The sequence below is a fragment of the Alternaria burnsii genome, assembly GCF_013036055.1.
Source record: "Alternaria burnsii strain CBS107.38 chromosome Unknown 705, whole genome shotgun sequence".
Classification (NCBI taxonomy): Eukaryota; Fungi; Ascomycota; class Dothideomycetes; order Pleosporales; family Pleosporaceae; genus Alternaria; species Alternaria burnsii.
In genome coordinates, this window is record NW_024066107.1 from 895,306 (window position 1) to 914,654 (window position 19,349).

The 19,349-nt window shown below is 51.4% G+C and overlaps 7 protein-coding genes across 7 annotated transcripts; 4 read left to right on the forward strand and 3 right to left on the reverse strand.

Moving 5' to 3' along the window:
* Positions 1-42: 42 nt before the first annotated feature.
* GT037_000332 (uncharacterized protein) lies at positions 43-1,002 on the forward strand (the record flags this gene model as incomplete). The annotated part of the gene is made up of 2 exons (XM_038925379.1): positions 43-820; positions 869-1,002. 2 exons carry the CDS (start codon positions 43-45, stop codon positions 1,000-1,002), a joined length of 912 nt encoding a protein of 303 aa, XP_038791235.1.
* Positions 1,003-1,195: 193 nt separating this feature from the next.
* GT037_000333 (uncharacterized protein) lies at positions 1,196-3,368 on the reverse strand (the record flags this gene model as incomplete). The annotated part of the gene is made up of 2 exons (XM_038925380.1): positions 1,196-2,488; positions 2,541-3,368. The coding sequence occupies 2 exons, from the start codon at positions 3,366-3,368 to the stop codon at positions 1,196-1,198; spliced, it is 2,121 nt and encodes a 706-aa protein (XP_038791236.1).
* Positions 3,369-4,046: 678 nt separating this feature from the next.
* GT037_000334 (carbohydrate-binding module family 32 protein) lies at positions 4,047-7,097 on the forward strand (the record flags this gene model as incomplete). The annotated part of the gene is made up of 1 exon (XM_038925381.1): positions 4,047-7,097. One exon carries the CDS (start codon positions 4,047-4,049, stop codon positions 7,095-7,097), a length of 3,051 nt encoding a protein of 1,016 aa, XP_038791237.1.
* Positions 7,098-7,240: 143 nt separating this feature from the next.
* GT037_000335 (uncharacterized protein) lies at positions 7,241-8,347 on the reverse strand (the record flags this gene model as incomplete). Its single annotated transcript, XM_038925382.1, has 1 exon — positions 7,241-8,347. One exon carries the CDS (start codon positions 8,345-8,347, stop codon positions 7,241-7,243), a length of 1,107 nt encoding a protein of 368 aa, XP_038791238.1.
* A 610-nt stretch (positions 8,348-8,957) lies between these two features.
* GT037_000336 (40s ribosomal protein s16) lies at positions 8,958-9,578 on the forward strand (the record flags this gene model as incomplete). Its single annotated transcript, XM_038925383.1, has 4 exons — positions 8,958-9,006; positions 9,073-9,089; positions 9,153-9,264; positions 9,328-9,578. The coding sequence occupies 4 exons, from the start codon at positions 8,958-8,960 to the stop codon at positions 9,576-9,578; spliced, it is 429 nt and encodes a 142-aa protein (XP_038791239.1).
* Positions 9,579-10,170: 592 nt separating this feature from the next.
* Positions 10,171-12,583, reverse strand: GT037_000337 (uncharacterized protein; the record flags this gene model as incomplete). Its single annotated transcript, XM_038925384.1, has 6 exons — positions 10,171-10,338; positions 10,389-11,740; positions 11,788-12,068; positions 12,115-12,239; positions 12,297-12,423; positions 12,558-12,583. 6 exons carry the CDS (start codon positions 12,581-12,583, stop codon positions 10,171-10,173), a joined length of 2,079 nt encoding a protein of 692 aa, XP_038791240.1.
* A 67-nt stretch (positions 12,584-12,650) lies between these two features.
* GT037_000338 (transcriptional corepressor of histone-like protein) lies at positions 12,651-19,076 on the forward strand (the record flags this gene model as incomplete). The annotated part of the gene is made up of 2 exons (XM_038925385.1): positions 12,651-12,695; positions 13,038-19,076. The coding sequence occupies 2 exons, from the start codon at positions 12,651-12,653 to the stop codon at positions 19,074-19,076; spliced, it is 6,084 nt and encodes a 2,027-aa protein (XP_038791241.1).
* Between the last annotated feature and the right edge of the window lie 273 nt (positions 19,077-19,349).

The following is a 19,349-nucleotide window of genomic DNA, read 5'->3' on the forward strand; positions in this document are numbered from 1 at the left end:
CTTTCCACGTTAACTTCATTGTCATTCGTTTAGAAAATCAACATGGTGAACTTCAATTCCATCGTCGCTTTTTCGACATTTGGTCTGGGTGCGCTGGCACACCCAACCATCAAGCACATTGACAGGCGCTTCTGCTCTCTCGAGGAACGCAGCGTCTTTGCCCGTGCCGAAGACCTTACTTCCCGCGCCACTATCCCCAAAGCGACAACATGGAATCCGCCCTCTAGCATGACCACTGGTTTGGATCAGGTCTGGAAGCAGACTATGAAGGAGAACCCACAAGGCCTTCAGGACAAGAACTGGATCACCGACCAATGGATCGCCAACAACGGCAGTATCAACTACTGCGTTCGCTGGAACCACTCCGGCAAAAGCACCGCGACTGCGCGTGCCTCTACTGTCAAAGCCCTGCAGCGCTCGATGCAGAAATGGTTCGATATCCTCGTTGGATTCGAAGGCTTCCCGCTCACCGAACTCAATGTCGACGTTGTTGGTTACGCCGTCAAGAACAAGAACCTCATCGAAGGCGACACCACCAGTCTCGACATCTACACTACAGCTGATGCCGACGGTGTACCTGAGTGCGACGTCCGCTGCTACCGCGGCGCTCATCTCGACGGCGATTTGAGCCAGTGCCCCGGCGGTGAGGCCAGCCGTTACGATATCAGCCTCTGGCTCGACGAGAGTCTTGAAGGTCAGATGGGTGGTTATGGATACAACTGGGGCCAGGAAATCGGTCCGGACTACTTCCTCAACAACATCGATGAGGAGAACATCCATATTCTGCTTCACGAGATGGGCCACGGTCTCGGTCTTCTAGGTATGTTGCGTACTGATATTCTAAATGTTAGTACTAACGTTGAACCAGACTTCTACGACTGGGTACCCCAGGGCCAGACCAACTTCATTATGATGGCCGGTAGCGCGATGGAGATTACCGAGTTCGATGCTTGGATGCTAAGGGACTGGTGGAGGAAGTTGAAGGCGGAGCGCAAGTGGTAAGCCATTACGCTTACGGTCTCATCAATACGTCGCGCATACATGCGATAGGAGATTTATGGTTCGCAGTTATCTGCAGCGTCCAGTATCTCGGAGAGAAGGGGTTGGTTTTGTTCTTGTGAATATTTTTGTAGCTCGTTATATCAAATAAGCTTCCAATTGTGGTTACCCTCGAAGAATTTAGTAAATTGGATGATCAGATTAGATTGAGCTTTACACTGCGCACGAATTCTTGGGTGGAAGCCTCGCCGTCCATCAACCCGTAAACAAAACAGTCACCTATCAACCGAGAACCATCTTTCACAGATGTATCAGCATGATCGGAGGAGAATCCATCACTATCTCCTATCAGTCCACCTCCTCGGACTATGAATGGAACTTTGCTGCCCTTAAACACGTACACTCTGTCACCTTCAACAGTCGTTCTTGGACCTATGCCCATGTATCCGGTGCTTGTGAGAAAGAAGCGCCGGGAGGCTGTCACAGTTTTGAGGGCGTGGTGGATTCCAGATGTTTCTTCGTCGAGATTGAAGGGCGCCGTGCGATCGATAGTGTCTCGCGAGATACAACGAGCCCATTGCCTCCATGATTCATATGCGTCATAGTCGTCACTTGTAGCTCGACGGTAAGAGCTTTTCGTCCCCTGAGCATTGACAGCAGTGCCCATATATATTAAGTCTCCAATCAATGTTCGCCAGAAAACATCTTCGCAATGCTCTCCAGTAGGATATATTTTATCGACTGGTTCGAAGGGTTTGGTAAGCAACTTCCATCTACGTATCACGGCGCATGTGTCGTTGATCTGTGTATGTCGGCTAACTTCGCCAACAGTGGAGACGTGATCAATGTACAGAGCATCGACTTCCAGCACGTGATTCTCTGGGCGGTAAAGGAAAGTGCCTCCATGTTTGTCGCTGGCGTTGTACAAGTGCAGGGATCCAACTCTTTCTATCTCAGTTCGGAGGCATGGGAGTGACCAGTCCATCACCCAGGATGGGAGGCCTTCCAGTCTTTTTCGATTAAGAACAGCTTCAAGATCTCCTGCGAGAACTGATAGTGAACCTGCTCTTAGCAAGTTACTCAACGTAGTCTGAGTAAACGTTGTCGCAGCATCGTTGTTGTAATGAGGAACTAGAGCTGGTAATTCTTGCCAATCTGTGGTCAGTCCAAGAAGAGCGAAAATTTTATCTCGTTTGTCGGTCGCTTCTAGAGGCCTAAACTTCCATAATAGATCCAACAACGTCATGTTGTCTAAGTTACTACGATGACAAAGCCTTGTTTCCTCGATGCGAAGCACGAAACCGCTGAATCGATCCAAGGTGTCTTGGCCATAGCGTGTCCCAGCTAAGTCCAGGCATAGCGTGTGACGCTGTTGGACATAATTCATAGCTGCTCTAGCGAACATTGACCATGGTGCTGAAAGCGGGCCGTAATGTACTGTGGCATTCCTTGAGAGTACAGTCTCTTGAATCACCCAGATTCGCTGCCACTAGTAATTGTATCGTCAGCTTATATCAGATGAAGAGATCGGAGGAATGCACCCAAGCCACGCCCATCAACTTTGTGAGACCTTCCCATACCCTAAGAGACAGCAGTTGACGCCAATGGTCGTTTGTGACTGTGAATGCATGCCTCCTGGGATGTTCAATCTGATCCAATATAGTGGTTTTGTTACGATCTAGTAATTCGAGCAAAGGATAAGAAGTATCCTCGGCAAAATCTTGAATCAAACAAAACGCACCAAAGACGTCCGGCACTGGACGCATGAACGAAGACACTGCAGAAGCAGCCGACTGCTCTGCTGTGCACGAGCGCTCGAAAGCGAGGATGAATGAACTCCGTAGCAGATTATCGTTTGAATCACCTCTCCATGTTATTTTAGAAGTAGGATCGTTCGAGAAGCAGGCTGTGAATTCCTCATTTGGCATTGGTTCGCCTAGCCAAATGACCGTCTCGCGACTGTTGCTGTATATCTCACCCATCATGCCCACCTGTTGAGTGCGCTCCAGAGAATCTGCTTGGTTTATACATAGAGCATCAGCCCAGAGCAGAACTGTATGGTCAGGCCGTCGAAGTTTGCGCAGAGCCGTGAATAGATTCCGAGAGATCGGAACAGATTTTCCATTGCATGTTATCAGTACTGGACGGGCGACACCTTCCTCACCCCACGTGTACGAGATGGTGATATAACGCCTTCGAACCCGTGCAATGGAAGCTACTTGGAGCTCCGCACAGATATCATCTTCCCAGGTGCCGGGTTGGAGATGCAGCAGACGAATCGTACGCGATTTGGCATCGAGTGGTATATAGATGTCGCTGGTAGCCTTCTTGGAGCGTCTTTTGAACTTTGACACGATGCGTTGAGCCATGGTTGCGAATGAAGTATGGATTGCAATCATTCAGCTGAGAAAGTTACATGGTTGCGGTTCGTAATCGCTTGACTCAGCCACTGACAGAGCGGGGCGCCGAAATTGGGGTAGCGGCCATCTCGACACCCAAAGCTGACAGTCGTGGCCCCGGAATCTCGTGGTGGTCATAACTCTGACCTCCTCGGAACATTGCTGATCTGCACTGTTCGACATTCGATGAACGATGGGGTGACAAATTTAGCGTTGATTTGGATGTCAGCCATGACGTCATTCGCGCACGATCCCGAATGTTCCGTGTCTTGTGGCCTCGAGCGCTTGAGATTGACGCGTCTCCATCACGCGGCAGATGGCGCTTCCAACGGCCAACTTACTCAACGACATTGTTTTGAGACTGTCTTCTGTTTGACAGTAATGGATTGAATTCGCACTACAAAGACGGCGCACGAAGGGCCTAGCGTCCGCGAAACAAGCTTGTGACGAGCTATCGGAACAGCTAGCTCGTGCCTAGCGGTGTGGAAAAAGGTAAGAAAGACGAACGGGTGGCGCCCCGTGGGCGTCTCCGTGCCAGCTATGTGAATGATCGACATGCCTTTGTACCTTGTTTTAAAGCTGGCATGCCTCAGACGCGTCGGGAATTGCTCCGTTATCAGGACTCTATTCTTCTCTTGATAGTAGGATATGCTGTTGATGAACTTTCGTCAATCTGCAGTCGCGCTTTTAGCTTCCGCGCACCTGGTTCTGACTTCCACCAGCAGCGAGCATGACCAGTTCAAAGACGTGACTTGGGATGACCAGAATTGGGTTATAGCGACACATGCTTTGGATCAAGGCCACTACCAATCGCGCTTGACGCTCGCAAATGGTTACTTTGGCGTTAATGTGGCATCCGCAGGTCCTTTTTTCGAAGTCGACGAGCCAGTAAATGGCGACGTCATAAGCGGATGGCCATTGTTCAGCAGACGACAGACTTTCTCGACGATCGCAGGCTTCTGGAACAGCCAACCACGAACAAACGGATCAAACTACCCTTGGCTATATCAGTATGGGTGGGAAAGCTTTACTGCAGGTATTCCACACTCGAGCGGCCTGGCTGTTGAAGCGAACGGCCATTTCTTGAATGCGTCGGTCAATCCCGACCACATTTCGGATTTCGTATCGAGTCTGGACGTAAAAGCTGGAATAGCGAGCTGGCGATACAACTGGAAGCCGGGAGGCTCCGGAGATGGAACTGTCGATGTGGACTACCAGATGTTCGTGCACAAGCTTTACGTCAACAAAGCAGCGGTCAGGCTAAGACTTACGGCAACGCGCGATCTGAACGTAACGGTCTACGATGTCTTAGACGGTGATTGCGCTGTTCGCTCAGACTTTGTCGACAAGAAGTTCGAGGAAGATACCCCTACGATTTGGTCTGCTGTCAGCCCTGGAAACATTACCGACGTCAAGGCCTATGTATATTCGACTTTGGGTGGTAGTGACTGGGTGAACCTTACTTCTCGTAGCAAAGTAGCAGAGGGAGTCTTTAGCGGTGGCAATGGCTCAAGCATTGCCCAGTCGCTGCCCATTGAGTTAGTCGCTTTCCGTCCCACCGAAATCACGAAGTTCATTGGAGTCGCGTCGACCGATGCCTTCCCAGATCCGCAGAGCATAGCGCGCAACGCTTCACTTTCCGGCGCTCAAGAGGGCTACTACAAGCTGGTTCACTCTCATATAGAGGAATGGGAGTCGATTCTAACACCAGACTCGGTCGATGATTACCATCTGCTGAATGGATCCCTGCCTGAGGATCCAGACGTGCGGGAGCTGCATATCATGGCGCGAACCAACCCTTTCTACTTATTGTCAAACATGGTCGGACCGAATGCTGTAGCTGCGGCTAACAACAACACGAAGCTCGACATCTACAGCATACCAGTTTGCGGGCTGGGCTCAGACTGCTATGGAGGTATGATTTTCTGGGATGCAGACGTATGGATGGCACCTGGAGTGCAAGTATCACATCCGCAGCATGCCCAAAACGTTATCAAATATCGTGTGGAGCACTTCGACCAAGCGCAACGTAATGTCGAAACTGCGTATCAATCGAGCAAAAACCAAACAGGCAGATTCACGCCTGGAGGGGCTGTATATCCATGGACAAGCGGACGATTCGGTAACTGTACCGGAACTGGCGCTTGCTTCGATTACGAATACCATCTCAACGGAGACATTAGCCTCGCTATGAACAACCACTTGATCATCACCGGAGACGAAGAATACTTCAATGATACCCTGCTACCAATTTCGAACGCCATCGCGCATTTCTTTGGTCAATTGCTGGACTTCAACGAAACCTCTGGTGCGTATGAGCTGTGGAATGCTACCGATCCGGACGAGTATGCCAACCAGGTCAACAACATTGGCTTTACTACGGCACTCATGCAACGTCACTTTCTTGAGACAAACGAGTTCAATAGCTGGTTTGGGCGCAGTCCCAACGCTAGCTGGGCGGATAAGGCTTCCAAGATGCGACTTCCAATCAATGAGAAGGCCAGCATCATTGTTGAGTATACTGGCATGAATGGGTCAGTAGCCGTCAAGCAGGCTGATGTTGTCCTGGTGGACGATCTGTTACATTACCCCAACCCCTACAGCCTGTCCAACCTGGACTATTACGCGGCAAAGCAGTCACTCGATGGTCCTGCGATGACTTACTCTTCATTTGCTGTTGTCGCAAACGAAGTGTCGCCATCCGGATGCTCGAGCTTTACGTACGACGTATACTCCTCTTCGCCGTACGTCCGCGCGCCTTGGTATCAGTATTCCGAGCAACTCATCGATAACGTGGAGGAGAATGGGGGAACGCACCCTGCATTCCCTTTCCTGACTGGTATGGGTGGAACCAACCGCGTCGGTATTTTTGGTTACCTTGGCCTGGGTCTATACTACGATAGACTAGATATTGACCCCACGCTGCCGCCACAGATATCGTACCTGAACTACCGTACCTTTTACTGGATGGGTCACGGCATTAACGCTACCTCCAACTCAACTCATACGACGTTAGCACGTCTGCCACGAGAGAACTACACTCTGCCCTCAGCAAACGCGACGTACTTCGACAAGCCCATCCCCGTCACGATCGGTACCCGCAGCGGACGCGACAACACAACATACGAGCTTGGAGACGAGCCAATCGTAATCCGTAACAGAGCAATGGGCGAAACCCTTACTGTGGGCGGCAACATACTCCAGTGCAAAGCCCTGCTGCCACCTCCACAAGGAAACAAGCCTGGTCAGTTTCCAATTGCAGCGATTGACGGTGCCGCAAGCACGAAATGGCAACCTGAACTCGCCAACACCACGAGCTACCTGACCGTGGACCTTGGTACCTCATCGTTCTATCCAGTCAATAAAGTTGTAATGGACTGGGGTAACCAGCCACCCTCACACTTCGAAGTTTACTTTTCCAATAGTACTTTACCACCATTCGAAAGCCAGTCGGGATCTGATTCTGATTCTGATATAAGGAACGTGGCGGCAGGAGATGTAGAGATCAGTGCGCCTTGGGACCCGGTTACTGCTTATGAGATCAAGACATATATTGGCAATCAGACAAATGTCAGCCTGGAGCAGAGTGTTTGGAGCGGACGTTATGCGCACTTGGGTATTCGGGGCAACTTGTTCGCTGAGAACGCTACTGATGGTGGGACGGTTGCGGAATGGAGTTTGGTTCAAGAGGAGTATTGAGCGATAGAGTCTAATATCTGATAAACACTACATTAGATATACAGGATAGATTAGACTTATGAAATCGCGTAGGTTTACGATCCAACCTGATGATGCAAACGCCAGTGATCATGTCGAACTCTCCGGAGATTTCTTTGCGGACTTTACGTGATTGATTGTTTAGTAACGACAAAGCTGGTACAGAATCCAGCCCCAATCATCTCAAATGTCCCTGGTATACTGATCTCATTCCAGAAACCGCTGACCATGTCGTTCTTAATCTCAATCGCGATATTGGAGAGATCGCCACAGTTTCCGTGCTTACCCCAGCCCCACGATATCAAATTGCCTTCCCTTGTTACAGCAAGTATGTGGTCCGAACCGACAGCTATCTTATCTAGAAGCGGCAGATTAGGTGGTACTAGTTGCCACATATTCTCCTTACCCCACGCGGTAAGGATCCCGTCTTCGAACAATACAAAGATTGCGTGCCACGTCGCGCCAACGTCCTTCCAATTCTTGATATGATCCGGCATATTCGAGATGATGTTGAACTTGTCTTTCCCGAGTAAATGATGCTGTCCTTCGATTGGGTCGCCAACCAAGTATGTAAAGTCTTTACCACATACAACCTTTTCCGGCTTGAATGGTATGTCCTCAATCTTGGTAGCCACTGTAACTTTGCCAGACAGCGTGTCCCCAAGCTGGCCAAGACGCGCTTTTCCCCAGCCATAGACTGAACCATCGGCCATGACGGCGACGTAATGCCAAACCCCCGCTGCAAAGTCTACTACTTTGCCTGGTAGATGGAATCGGGTCGAACCTCCGTCGTCCGAACCCAACTCACCCCAATTGTTAGAGCCTCGAATTTCGACCCAACCGTCCGATGATTTAGGCTCCAGCTCATCGCTTGCGCTCCCGATGAAGGCGGAAGATTCGCATGTAGCTGCGGCAAAGTTGCATCCGGAAGTCAAATTCTGGAAACGATCGAGTCGAGATTCTGGTATTCCCTTGACCAGCTGACCCTTGCGATTATCGCCAACCCCGTAGATGGTGCCGCGTTTTGCGACGAGCAGCGTATGGTTGTCGCCGCCTTTGATCGTTTTCAGCTCATCAACAGATCCGTTGCGACTCAAAGGGTTGGGGTCAGAAACTCGAGTTGGTGTGTTGACTATATCCGCTGCTGGTATACCGAGTTGGCCTTCACCGTTACTCCCAAAGACGTATAATTGGAGGGGCGATTCCCGAAAACTTGTATCTGTAAATGACATGCTTGGTTTGTAGTGGTGGTCTTCCAAATGGAAATTCGAGCAAGGGAGAATGAGCAATCTGCCCAGGAAATTGATATGCTTTCACGAAGGGGTACAGCTATCGCGTCAAGTATATTGTTGGATGTTGCAGTGCTGGGTGGCTTGATGTAGGCAGGCTGTATCGACCAGAACCCCTCCAGTATTAACAAAAAAGATTGAGGTAGATCCAAGACGCACTTTTTGTCAAAGGCTCCGAGAAAGTGCTCTGCTTCAGCGCCTGAGGACACTCGGCGTGGCAAATTCCCACCAAGTCGACGACAAAGGCATTAGTCGACAGAATGGGAGTCTACAGCCTTGTTCATTTCAAAAAGTTTTCTTGACATAACCTGACGCGAACTACAAGAGGAGACTTGCTATTCCTGAGTTTAGTTTTCCCTTTGTATGAGCCCTGAAGGTGCCAGTGTCCTTGACCACGCTAGCCAGACAAGACGCTAATCGCTTACAGGGATCGCGACGCACGGACACCCACATTCAATTCTAGCCGGCGTTCACGAACTTCACCTCCACGACGACAGCAAAACCGACCACGCCCACCCGTACTAACCGCACGCACATCCCACAGTCGCCCAACATGGCCTCCCAGAGCGTGCAATGCTTCGGCAAGAAGAAGACCGCGACTGGTACGGATAGCCCACCGCCAAACACACAAGCAAGAGAATGACAAAGGCTAACAAAATCGCCAACAGCTGTCGCCCACTGCAAGGTACACACGCAATCCCACGAATCGAGCGCGCAACCGAACGTGATACTTACGAGAAATTTCTAGGCCGGAAAGGGTCTCGTCAAGGTTAACGGAAAGCCTCTTTCCCAGGTCCAGCCCGAGATCTTGCGATTCAAGGTTTACGAGCCCATCCTGATCCTCGGTGTTGACAAGTTCGGTACGCACACGACGCTCTACGCCAAGTAAAGACGGGAAGTAGGAATACTGACAACATGGGCAGCTGATGTCGACATCCGTGTCCGCGTCTCCGGTGGTGGTCACACCTCGCAAGTCTACGCCATCCGCCAAGCCATTGCCAAATCCATCATCGCCTACTACCAGAAGTACGTCGACGAGCACTCAAAGAACCAGCTCAAGCAGGCTCTGATCCAGTACGACCGCACACTTCTCGTTGCCGACAACAGGCGGTGCGAGCCCAAGAAGTTCGGTGGTCCAGGTGCCCGCGCCAGGTACCAGAAGTCTTACCGTTAAGCGGTACATTGGCTTGCTGGTGGAGGAGAAGAAACACAGAGGGTGTGTGGGGGAGCATGGAGCGGTGTTCATCCTGGGCTTTTTCATGGGGTCTTCTACTGTCTACTATCTATCCCTCAAGGACGAGGTTACGTGACATGGCGCGCAACGGCTGCCTTATACGATCCCCCGGCTTGTGACGATAAAAATGAATACATTGGTTGCAAGAACATGGACAAGGGCATACGGAGTGTGGATGACCATGAACCCCAGTGAGAACATAGGGATAAGCGAATGCCAATTCAATCTGTTCAGGGCAAGTACCGACATGTCCAAAGTGATGCAGGCAAAGGCTTGTGAGGTTCGACTGATGCAATGGCACAGCGAACCAGACAACCATCTCTTGCATGCGTGGCCGCACATTACAAACAGAAGTCAAGTCACACAGTCATGCGATGAAGAAGGCAATGGACTCTATTAACGGTCTAACATGTGCATCTCCAACACCAGCGCTTCCATGCATTAACACAAAGATATCTCTAGTTTACCTCCCCAACTAAGAGAGGTCAAGGCTGTTGTTGGTGTAGCCGTAGATTTTGAGAGGCGAAGGCTGCTAACCGTCGCTACCGCTGCTCCTGAACGCAGCACACAATGCCGCATACTGGTGTGTGAGATCGAGGACGTGTTGTGGTAGAGAGGTGCCCTGGATGATGCTGCGGATCTTGACGGCACCCTCTTCCTCAATAAGTTTACGGATTGTGTAGAGGAGGGATGGCGAGAACTATCTTTTGTTAGTACTTGCACGCTTGTAGCTTGGGCATTGAAACTCACCTCGGAGTACCATCGATACTGCCAAGTGACCAATCTGATCAGCGCGGCTGTAACATCCCTAACCTGTTTTCTCTCCTCACCCAACTTCAACACACCCCTCATGGCTTTCGGCGAGAACTTGATTTGCAGACAATTCTCATATGCTTCGACAGCCTCTTCTGTGTGATGCAGTCTCTCCGCGAGTTCACCCAGAATTTCCCATTCCTCACTGCTCTTCTTGTATAGGAGTTGCTGCTGCCTGTACTGTGCCATCTCTGTTCGCCATATCGTATATACGCGAAGATCCTCATACAGGACCATGAAGAGGTTGTCGAGCCAGCGTTCGCAAAGACGCTTGTTTTGGAAGTGTGTATAGTTTGGTTGCGAGGGGTTGCCGTTGTTGGCGGAATCGTGTGCGTGAGGGTCCTCGCTGCCGGCCTTTACGACTTCGGATGCAACAGTGTGACCTGGCTTCTCGAGATCGTGAACTGCTTCAGCAGCCGCGGAAGAGGATTCGCCGTTCGTGGTTGATTCATCTACGGAGGATCGCTCCTCAACCTCGCCATGTTCGCCATTCATTTGTTGAGCATGCGTGTTCGGAGAAGGGGAGCGGAGTGCTGTTGTGCTTGCGCTGCGAGAATGCGGTACCTGTGCGGTCTTCTCATGACGATATTCTTCCTCCATGACGAAGACCTGGCTTCTTATCTTGAGTAATTGATCCCATCCTATTTTCTTTGTGATTTCGGTGAGCAGAATATAAGCTTTTAGGAATGTACCCTTGAATCCTGCAGCGTGCAGTTTCCTCAGGGTTGGGTGCACAAGCTCCATATCGTCCATGCTAGAATCCTCAATCTCATCGCACATGGCTTCGGGCATGACTGGCAGGAAGACTTTCTGTGGCTCTGGCATGCGTGGCGCATCCTTGTCCTGGTAGGTAAACATCGGGCATGAGTTTAGAGTCAATAGCGCCATATCCCACTGTTCGAGGCTGACGTATATTTCCGCTAAGCGCGCCCATGTGCCGAACTCACTAGGCGCAGACACAACGCTCCTCTTAGCAATCTCAAGTGCCAGATCACCGCGGCCCTTCTTGTTGCAAAATTCGGCTTGACAATCGAGGAGGGAGTAATCCATGGGTAGTTCCTGGATCGCCTCGTGTAGCAGCTGGACCGCCTGCACCTCTTCATCTGCTTCAATGTATACTCGTGCTAGTAGGGACGAGATCTCCGGGTCGCGAGTTCGCAGTTTTTCGAACAGGTTGATACCCGAGGTATATCTGCCGGTGGTGTGGATGTAGTCAAGGAGGCCGGTAGTCAAGTGATTTGAGACAAGATTGGGGACCTGGATCTCAGGGTCGGATCCGAGTTGCCAACCTGAAGTGCATTAGCGGACATGCCATCATATGAGCAGTCGGTCTTACCGTTGAAGAACAGGCGTTCAGCCGCATCCAGAAACTTGTGTTCGCTCTCGGTGCTTGTAATGGGGTTGAATCTTCGCACACCAACAATCTTCTTGATAGTGTCGCCTGAGCCATCGTCGGCATAGGAATATGCGCGCAGCACACTACACAGGTAGGTCTCTAACCACAGTTCGTCGGTGGCCACTCGCTTGTCGCCGCGCTCGTCGATGCAGTAACTCTCCACTGTGCCGGGAATGTAGACCTGCACGCGCATATCCAGGCGTGAGAAGGCATTGTAGCAGCTGCTCGGTCAGCGGTTGCCTATGCTATAAGTAGACGTTGCCCTACCAGTACAGCCCGGAGACGACCTTGTTCTGCTTGTCATGCGCGGAGTATGTGAGGGTGTTGATATAGGCTGCCAAGCTGGCAGACGAGGAAGCGTCTACGCCGGATACGTGGTGGTAAACGCCAACCTAATCACATGTCAAACCGGGCTCGCGGGCTACTGTACGGCCGAAGGTACTACGGACCTGTTTTGTCGCACTCTTGATGGGTTGTTTTATGAGGTGGACCAGATCTGGCGGGCCCAGCTCTCGTAGCGTTTGCAGAGATTCTGAGCGCGCTTCGATTGCCGAGTGTAGCTCGTCCTCATAGATTCTGGAGTAATGTCAGACGGCCGTACGGAGATGATGCGCCATGTCAGTATGTGGCGCTATAGGAGCAGGAAAAGAGCAGCGCATGTGCGCATATATAAAACATGTATAGATTGAAAGCTAGTAGGATGCGCGTACTCAGGAACAGCTGGCGAAGTGACCATGGTTGCAATTGGCGCCGCAGAAGCGGGGGGACGATCGCGGTGCAAAGGATGCTATGGCAGGGGGTGGATGCTGACCGAGGGGCCCGGTATACAAGGTCACAGTCAGGCGGAGGTTTGTCAGGGTTTCGGTGTCCTCGTCGAAGCATGGAGGGCAGGCACGGGCAGCTCCATCGCGGAGGACCGCAGCTGCCAAGACGGGTCATCCCTGCGCTCCATCATTCACTGTCGCGTCGCGTCACTCCGAGGCCGCAAGACGTGTCATAGCACCCGACCGTCGCATAACGCTTTCTTTGTCTATTGTGCTGTCGCGCCACCCATGCCTGCTGCTCGGTGTCTGCGCTACCAATGTTGTAGATCGTGTCTCGTCCGCCCTTAGGCCTTTCACAACTTCCCACACCCCCAACATGGCAAGTACAACCCCGGGGAATTCAACCACCTCGCTGACAAGTCGTAGTCGAAGGCCTCCACCTGGCATCCCTACAATGTCGAACTCCCCGAGGAGACCGCCGAAGAGGAAGTCGACGATACCCAGGAGATCCAGATCGAAGAGGCGCTGAAGCTGTACCAAACCGCCCTCAAATACCATTCCGAAGGCCCATCCTCCTTCGACAAGACCGCCGCCGCTTACAAGGCCCTCTTCGAATCAGACATCTTCAAATACGCCGAATCTCTCTCTGAGTACCAGCGACATCAAGTCTTTGGCGAGGACCTGGTGTTCGACACCATCTTGGAGGATGACTACGAGGCAGGGCCCGTTCAGTCTACAGGCGCTGCCGATAGCGCCCCCAACACGCTTCAGCAGATACTACACCTGTCCTACAAGAACCATGGCCAGTTTTTGCTCGAGGCGATGCAGCATTGGATCACCACAAGTGGCGCTGCACTTCCAAGGGAAGCGTGGAACAACACTCGTGGTGCTCTAAACTACTTCGCAGAGGCGCTGGACAAAGAAGATACCGATCTCGATCTCTGGTTACGCACTGCATCTGTCGCGGCTATGCTAGGCAGTAAGCGTCTTACTCGCTACTGTCTGGAGGCTGTCTTGGATGGCAATGATGAACAATGGGAGAATCTGTTGCGACTTCCTGGCCTTGAAGAGGGTTTTGCCGGACAACAGCTGCGGGAGCTTGTGGAGCGTTTGGAGGATAATGTCTCCTTGAGCCAGGCGCCAATATCCTCGATCAAACGCAAAAAGCTGTCCGAGACGCTGAAGATGCGTTTAAATCCTTTCCCATTTGCGCCTCTTCCAGCCGATGTCGCCCTCGCCGAAAGCCTACACAACATCAAGACGGGTTCGGAGAGCGTAACCTTGGCTCCTACCAAATGGGATTGGGCAGGCGTGGGTGAAATCATTGTGCGGCAGTTCCAGGCGGAGCAACAGGGCATGACACCCCACGTACCTTCTGGATCGAACATAGTCTTCAGCATACCATCCGAGAGCGAGACCCCCGAGCGCATCGAACCCGACACTATACAGGAAGCCGTATCGCCTGCACCTGAACCAACACCACCACCCCAGATCGAGGAGCCTATAGCTAGTACTGCCGACGCGGAAACTGTCACCGAGAAGGATGGCGAAGACACCATAATGGAAGAGCAGGATGTCGAGAGCGAAGTTAAGAACGAGGAAGTAGCGCCTGCTGGTCCTTCCAATGTCGCCCCAGTTCCGTCACGCAAGCGATCCACAGACTCTGCCGGTCTGCCCGAAACTGCAGAAGGGGGAAGATCGCGTAGTAAACGTATTCGAGGTCGAGAGAGCTTGATTGAGCCAACCTCTGGCGGAGCAGCTCAAGAGGCGAGCAAGCAGCTGGATGCACAACTCGAAACATATACGTACACAGACCAATGTCGCTACGAGATTCTCAAAGACACGTATGCGCGACTCGGTGTCGAAGGCATCAAAGACCCTGAGGAACTACGCAAGCTGGTCACAGCGCTCCCGGATGCAACCGCTACGGATCCTATCGACAAAGCGGCATGCGATTTCTTCACAGGATTACGAAGTGGGCATATCAAAGTTGCCCAAATACTTCTCAGCTCCGAATCGTTTGATCTCCTTGGAGCGACTAGAGAACATGGGCTGAATGCGTTCCTTGGTTTCTCCAAAGCAACTTCAAGCCAGGCCTCTAGCAAACCTCTGTTGGGTAGCGAGGGGTTGAATGCCTTCGCAAGGTCTGTCAACAATGGCTGGCTCCCAATTCAAGAAGTCGCGTTCGGCTGGATTGAATCTCTGTTCACACCAGGATTTTGTTCAAAGCTGAGAGATCAGTCAAGCTACATGCAGTTTAGATGGGCCGAGGACCTCAAGCGCAACGTTGTACAAGTCATTGTTCATATCGATGAGTACATCTATGAACGCATGGTTGAGCGCGTCGACAGCCTTAATCGACGCATGCTGGGCGCTACACACCAGTCTCAGGTGTATGAGCTCTCCGACTTTGACAATTCGCAGATAGAAATTGTGGAGACGTTGTTCGAGCTGCATCTCGACATCTATTCCCTAATCAAGCATCCACAAAGCGTAATAGACACTAGAACCCAGGTCCTTCAAAGTGACCGTCTGGAGCGGTGGTCTTTGCTCGCGCGAGAGGCTCTACAACTACGGTCTGACTGTCGACCAAGTCAGGGCACCGATGATCTAACTCTGCGCCACATTTGGGCGACGGTCTTCCAAATGAGTGTTAATAACGAGGTAGCACCAGAACATGTGTTGTCTGCCATGGCGGAGTTGAAGGATATGTTCGAGCCTTTGGGCGACCATACAATTCAATTACAAAACAATGCTGTCATGCCGGAATTGTCGGTGGCTGCTATTGAGCAAGAACTCGTGCGCATTAGCATGAAAGACTTCTTCCTGAAGGTCTTCGACCAGGAGGAGCAGGATCCAGTAACGGTTGTAGAAAGCCTGGAACCGATCTTGGAGCTTGCGAATGCTACTGAGCTCAATACACCCCCGAAGCCAGATGGAACGGAACATGGCGGCACTGATACATCCATCTCGCCTTCCACAAGTACCAACTCCGAGCAGCAACTTAATCGCGCTTCACCCATCTTAGAGATGCGCAAATTTCTGGATTCTGCGAATGTCAACGTCCGGCTCTCCCTTTGGAACAGATTACGTGTCGCTTATGAGGCTATCGATTATCCTTCCAAAGTTTTGTCATGCTTCCTCCGAAGCATTGAGGCCCTCGTGACGGATCTGAGGTCTACGACTTTCCAGGAACTTCCAATACTAGACCGGCAACACAAGCTCTTGACCCGGTACCGGGTCATCGACGACATGGTTGTAAAAATCATTCAGATCGTTCGAGATAATGAAGCACCATTCGCATCCCTTCCATACGAGCATGTCCAATCGTCCATGTCAGCTATCACTGAGCTGTTGCACATCATGTCAGCGGCAGATATGCTCCGAGATCTGATTCGCGTCAACCACATTTCTATGCCGAGAGTCGAATCCCAGCCAAGCTCAGCATTTGTCAACATGATGTCACGGCTTGACGACATTCACCTACGACTCTGGATATTGCAGTACCACCTACTCAAAGATGGGATGTCTCAAGAATCGGAAGCGTTCCCCAATCCGTCAGATGATTTGTTCGAGTACATCCGCCATGTGCACCATGCCACAGGTGTGCGTAGTTTCTGCCATCTTTCCAATCGCCAATTCTTGAGGCTTGCGAAAGACGAGCTGCTACGCATGGACGATATTGCCGATGGCCCTAGTCATGCCACCGAGCTCTGCCAGATACTTAACGATCTGTACGGACTGAAGTTGTTTGTTGATCCTCTGGAGTGTCAGAACTTCCAGACCACAACAGACGTACTTGACAAGAAGACTGCCTTTAGTATATTGTCTTTCACGATGTCGCAAGCTGCAAAGGTCGATCTCAAGGATCTACCCAAGCACGAACTCAAAGGCACCATAGAGAAGGTCCATGCTGCTCTTGGCCGACCTAAGCAGAACGAGGACATCACCTTCAACCGCAAAGTCATTTCCAGTTACTTCAAATCGCCCGTCAATCCTGTAGCACTTTTTGGATGTCTCAAAGGTGTTGGTTCGCTCGCCACAAAGCACATTCCCCCTGAGGAAGCGGTGGCTGCATCGAAGGGATGGTACTATATGATGGGCAACATGGCGCTGAGCAAGTTCCGGTCACAGAAACGTGTAACCCAAGGACCAACGGAAGACCTCAACTACGCCCAAGCGTTCTTCGTGCAGGATCTGGAACACTCTATCGAACGTTGGGAGACCTGGTATCGTCTTGCCCAAGCCAACGACACGCAGCTCGAAGAAGCTGTGTCCTGGAACGCGGATAAGATGAACAGTAACAGCGCTGAAGTGGTTAATTTCCAACGTGCTGCAATCAACTGTTACATCATGGCTGTGGCATGCGCTACTCGCGATGCTGACGTGGCGCCGGGAACCCAAAGCAAGATCGCACAGATGTACACTGAGTTCGGGAATCGTATGTACGCGTCGTCCAGGGAGCCGTTCGGTATGGAAGCATTCCAGATTCGCGAGAGTGAGAAACGATTCTGCAATCTACAAACGAACGCGTCCTTATACAAGGAGGTTGTTTTCGTTCCATTGCATTCCTACACTGCTTGGAAGTTCGCAAGCACTCTTTACAAGAGGGCTATCAAAGGAAACCCGAATAAGTGGTGGAATCACTTTATGCTTGGAAAGTGTGGGTGGAAGATGTGGTCAGCCAATGATAGCACCTTGCAGTATGGGAAATCAATAGGTGCACCACTGGGCCCTCAAAAGGGGCCCACCTGGGAGTCTGTCATAGATGCCTTTGTGAGCGCCATTGAGACACTGCCAGGGAAGAAGGGCCGCAGCGGCGAGCCTGTCCTCGAGCCGCACTACAAGCTTGTATCCATCACACACAAGTTATACCAGCGTGGAGCCATCAACTACGAGAAGGGGCCTGAGATCCTTGCAAACACTTCCTACGCACAGAATATCAAAGCTCCAGAGAGCGAAGGGGACTGGCAGCGATACATACTCGCAGTCTTGAAGTCACTGCGTGCGGCCGACAAGTCAAGCTGGCACCATCGTATTATATCTCGCGTTGCTCATATCATCTACGATAACGGTAGAGACCCGGCAACTGCTAGTGAGGCTAAACATGAACTCACCCAGCAAATGTTCACCAAAACCATGGCTGTCCAAGTCTGGAAACCTGAGAATGAGCGGCCTGGCCGACACTTTGTCTATACTACTCGGTACACCAAGTTCTTCATTGAACTCCTGGATCTCACTGGAGACAAGACTAACTTCGAGGCTCTTGCTAAGCGTGTAAGGCGGAAGCAGACCGACTTCTTCGAGCACCAAAAGCTGTGGCAGGACTTGTGTCTACGATACATCAGAATGCTGAGAAAGATGGGCAGCGTACCTGAAGGCCAAGAAGACTCTGCTTTCAAATCCGTCAACCACGACGAGTTTAACACACTGGCACTTCGCTTGGAAGCGTGGTGTCAGAATCCAGAGACACAGCATCCTGTGTTGGACATTCTCCGTGATGCCATTGAGCTCAAGCGTCTGAACAACGGCATGATGAAGCCCCTTCTTATCGATGATCTGATTGGCGATGCGTACGCAATGTTATACACCTCAATCGGGCCTGCGCTACCCCCCTTACAGTCAGAGCAACAGCCACAGCAGCCTGTGCAGCCTGCCCAACCTCACCCGTCTCCTTTTGCTCCCAATCCAGCTTCTGCCGGTGCTGTACCTATATCCTCGTTGATGCAGGTCCAGGTCGATGGAGCTGCCGATGGAAGCTCTTCCACGCCGTTCAGCATGTATCATCCCAACCAGCTCCAACCACAACATCCGCCTTCCGTACCCCAGATGCCACCGCAACCCGAACAGGTCCCGAAACCAAGAGCCAAGGCTGTGGGCCGCAGAGAGATCGCACGTCGAGCCGAAGCATGTGTCCAAAAAATCACCAGTACACCTGCTCAGCCAACGTCGATGCCGATCCGATCACCTGCGCCTGGTGACACCACGATTCCTTCCATTGTTGGACAAGCGGCATCACCCGAACCCGCCGCACAACCCGCACCCGGACCGAGCACATCTGCAGAACACTTACAGCCAACGTTCGACAAGAGTGGCACGGACACTGCAGCTGCCAGTATAAATAATGACGAGCCCGAACGCAGTGCGCCAGCCTCTATTCACGACGACGCCGACGACGAGAGCGAGCTCAGCGAACTGGACGAGGACGAAGTTGAGGAGATCCATCAAGAAGTTCAAAATCACGATCTGCGTCGATCTGTATCTATCGCTGGCAAACCTTTGTTTCCCAATCTGGCAGCTAGTCGAGCTAGCCCTGGTGAGAAGAGAACTGAGACGGTTTCAGGAGAGGGCAATGCTGGGTCAAAGAGTGCGCCAGTAGATGACGACGAAGATACTATTCACGTCAATGTACGTGGTGCTGTGAAGAAGGATGTGGATGAAATGGACGTTGACACTGAGAAGTAGTAAAATTCTCATGGCTATGGGTTCAGTGATGCGTTAAGAGATTTGGGATTCTGTTTATATACTTTGTACTACTATAGATTCGGCGTACAACGCATTAATGGTCATTTGTCATGGATGGCGCATCACGGGGAACGTGGAGCATGTTCTTTCTAGATACCCATCATATAGGGCTGTATGCGTAACACATGTACTGCACTTTTCTTTTTAATTATCAACAGAGTTTGGCAAGGATAATGTGAATAGTGAGTCTGCATGAATGCATTTGTGGCATGC